Source organism: Frankliniella occidentalis, unplaced genomic scaffold, assembly GCF_000697945.3.
Source record: "Frankliniella occidentalis isolate FOCC.00 unplaced genomic scaffold, Focc_3.1 Scaffold262, whole genome shotgun sequence".
Classification (NCBI taxonomy): Eukaryota; Metazoa; Arthropoda; class Insecta; order Thysanoptera; family Thripidae; genus Frankliniella; species Frankliniella occidentalis.
In genome coordinates this window covers 304,448-306,249 of record NW_026267388.1, presented here as the reverse complement: position 1 = coordinate 306,249, position 1,802 = coordinate 304,448, and the positions used below count along the sequence as shown (strand labels likewise).

The 1,802-nt window shown below is 41.5% G+C and overlaps 1 protein-coding gene across 1 annotated transcript in view; it reads left to right on the top strand.

Annotated features, from left to right (window-relative positions):
* Positions 1 to 728: 728 nt before the first annotated feature.
* The window catches only part of LOC127750798 (uncharacterized), a 17,890-nt gene continuing 16,816 nt past the window's right edge, over positions 729 to 1,802 (top strand). The window contains exons 1-3 of the mRNA XM_052273293.1: positions 729 to 900; positions 1,163 to 1,226; positions 1,304 to 1,787. Of these exons, the coding sequence (XP_052129253.1) occupies positions 1,185 to 1,226; positions 1,304 to 1,787 (526 nt within the window). The 5' untranslated portion in view covers positions 729 to 900; positions 1,163 to 1,184. The remainder of the gene's footprint in view (positions 901 to 1,162; positions 1,227 to 1,303; positions 1,788 to 1,802) is intronic.

Genomic DNA, 1,802 nt, shown 5'->3' with positions numbered 1-1,802 from the left:
ATCCAATTTTTGAGCTAGAATGCTCATCTTCGAACTCGATCTGTCTTTTTATGATACAAAACGACCCTGAAAATCCCAGGTCGCTCGCTCAATTCGTTTTCGAGTTTTCGTGCGGACAGATACACAGACAGACAGACAGACGGACAGACAGAAAAAGTTTTTTCCGACCAGACGGAGTAATAGGCTTCGCTAATCGCTCAGCCAATCACCAGCAAACACCCTGCAAGCAAGAGCCGGAAACAAAGCAATGACAGAGCAACAGACCCTGGTGACGATTGAGGTTGGGAGGCCCACGTATCTTGTGGCTTACCGGGAAAAAAAGAAGGTGTTGAGCACGCCACTGTATAGAACACCGGGTGTTGACTTAGGTGCATAGTGTGGCCAAGTCTGGACAGCTGTCCTCCCGTCCGAGCCGAGCAGCGGTCAAAAGCAAAAGAGACCGTCTTCTTCTTCTGCAGCTCCCAGCTGATCGCTTTCACGCCCCCTGCGCTCCCTCCCGACCCCAACGCTCCTGGTGGCCGAACCGGGCGAATGCTGCTTGCGCATGGAGTATCTCCAGTCTAGAGCTTGAAGCTACCCCGCGCTCAGCCCAGTTCTCTGCCACAACAGACACAGTATATTTATTTAAATTTCAAAACTAGGCTTGATATTAGGACCTAATTATTAAAATAATTTCTTCTGTGACCCAAAGAGACATTCTGGTTCCTATTGTTTTCTTTTTACATGTTTTAGTTTTAGACAGAAAACGCCACTACCGTTGCCTTACTTCCAGTTCGTCGCTTTTGAAAGTCGCGCCAACCAATGTGGAGACACATAACCTGCACCGAGACTACCAAAGGCAACACTGGTGTTGGAGCTGGTTGCGGGTTGTGGTTTGGATTTGGTTCTTCGTCACGAAAGGTAAGAAACCGCCATTGGTATTTTGTTCTAATTTGTCTTCGTTATTTATAGATTTGTCAGTATAGTGTCATAGAGACGCCCGTCCATGTATTAGATTCGGAAGCATGCGAATATGATATGTCTAGTTCACAAACTCATGTACATAAATACATAACCTCTTTTTGAATGTACTGTACCAAATCATGCAATTCTTTTTGACTGACATTTCTATACTGTAATTTTGAATTCATACCTAAAATAACTCCTGTTTGACTTTTTCCAGGTTGTAGGTAATTTCTCCAAAGATGTCCGATCCAGAGAACGAGGTTACAGATAAGATTAAGTCGGTGAGTTGATATGAAGAACTTCTGATTGTTGACTGTTAACTGATTTGGTAAATTTATCGTTTTTTTTTCTTTGGCAGGCTATAGGAACTGACTTATGGACACTCTTGGAAAAACCACCCTACAACTTTAAAGTTACTGAATCGTTAGCAAATGTTTTGGAAAGTTACGGATTCAACAAGCTGTGTTCATTTCGTAATATGAATGAAATAGTTTTGGGAAATATTGAGAAATTTATGGTTCACAAACTTCCCAGAATACTGGAAAGAAAGTATGATCAAGAAAAAGCCAAAAATCCTCTAATGACTAAAACTGATATGATGGAAAAGTATTATGGCTCTTTATTTGCATACTGTCCAGAAGAGTTTGAGCTAGGTGGACTTAAATCAGAACTTGTGCAAATTTCAGCAATAGCCGAAAATATTTATAGTGAAAAGAAGTGTGCTTCAATTTTCCAAAAAAATAAACAGAAAGCAATCATGTCAAGCTCAACCAGATCTTCTAGCTTAGGCTCGCCAAAATCTTTTGTCTCTGGAAATCAAAGTGGGCAAACAGAAAGAAAAGGTATGTTGAACCCTG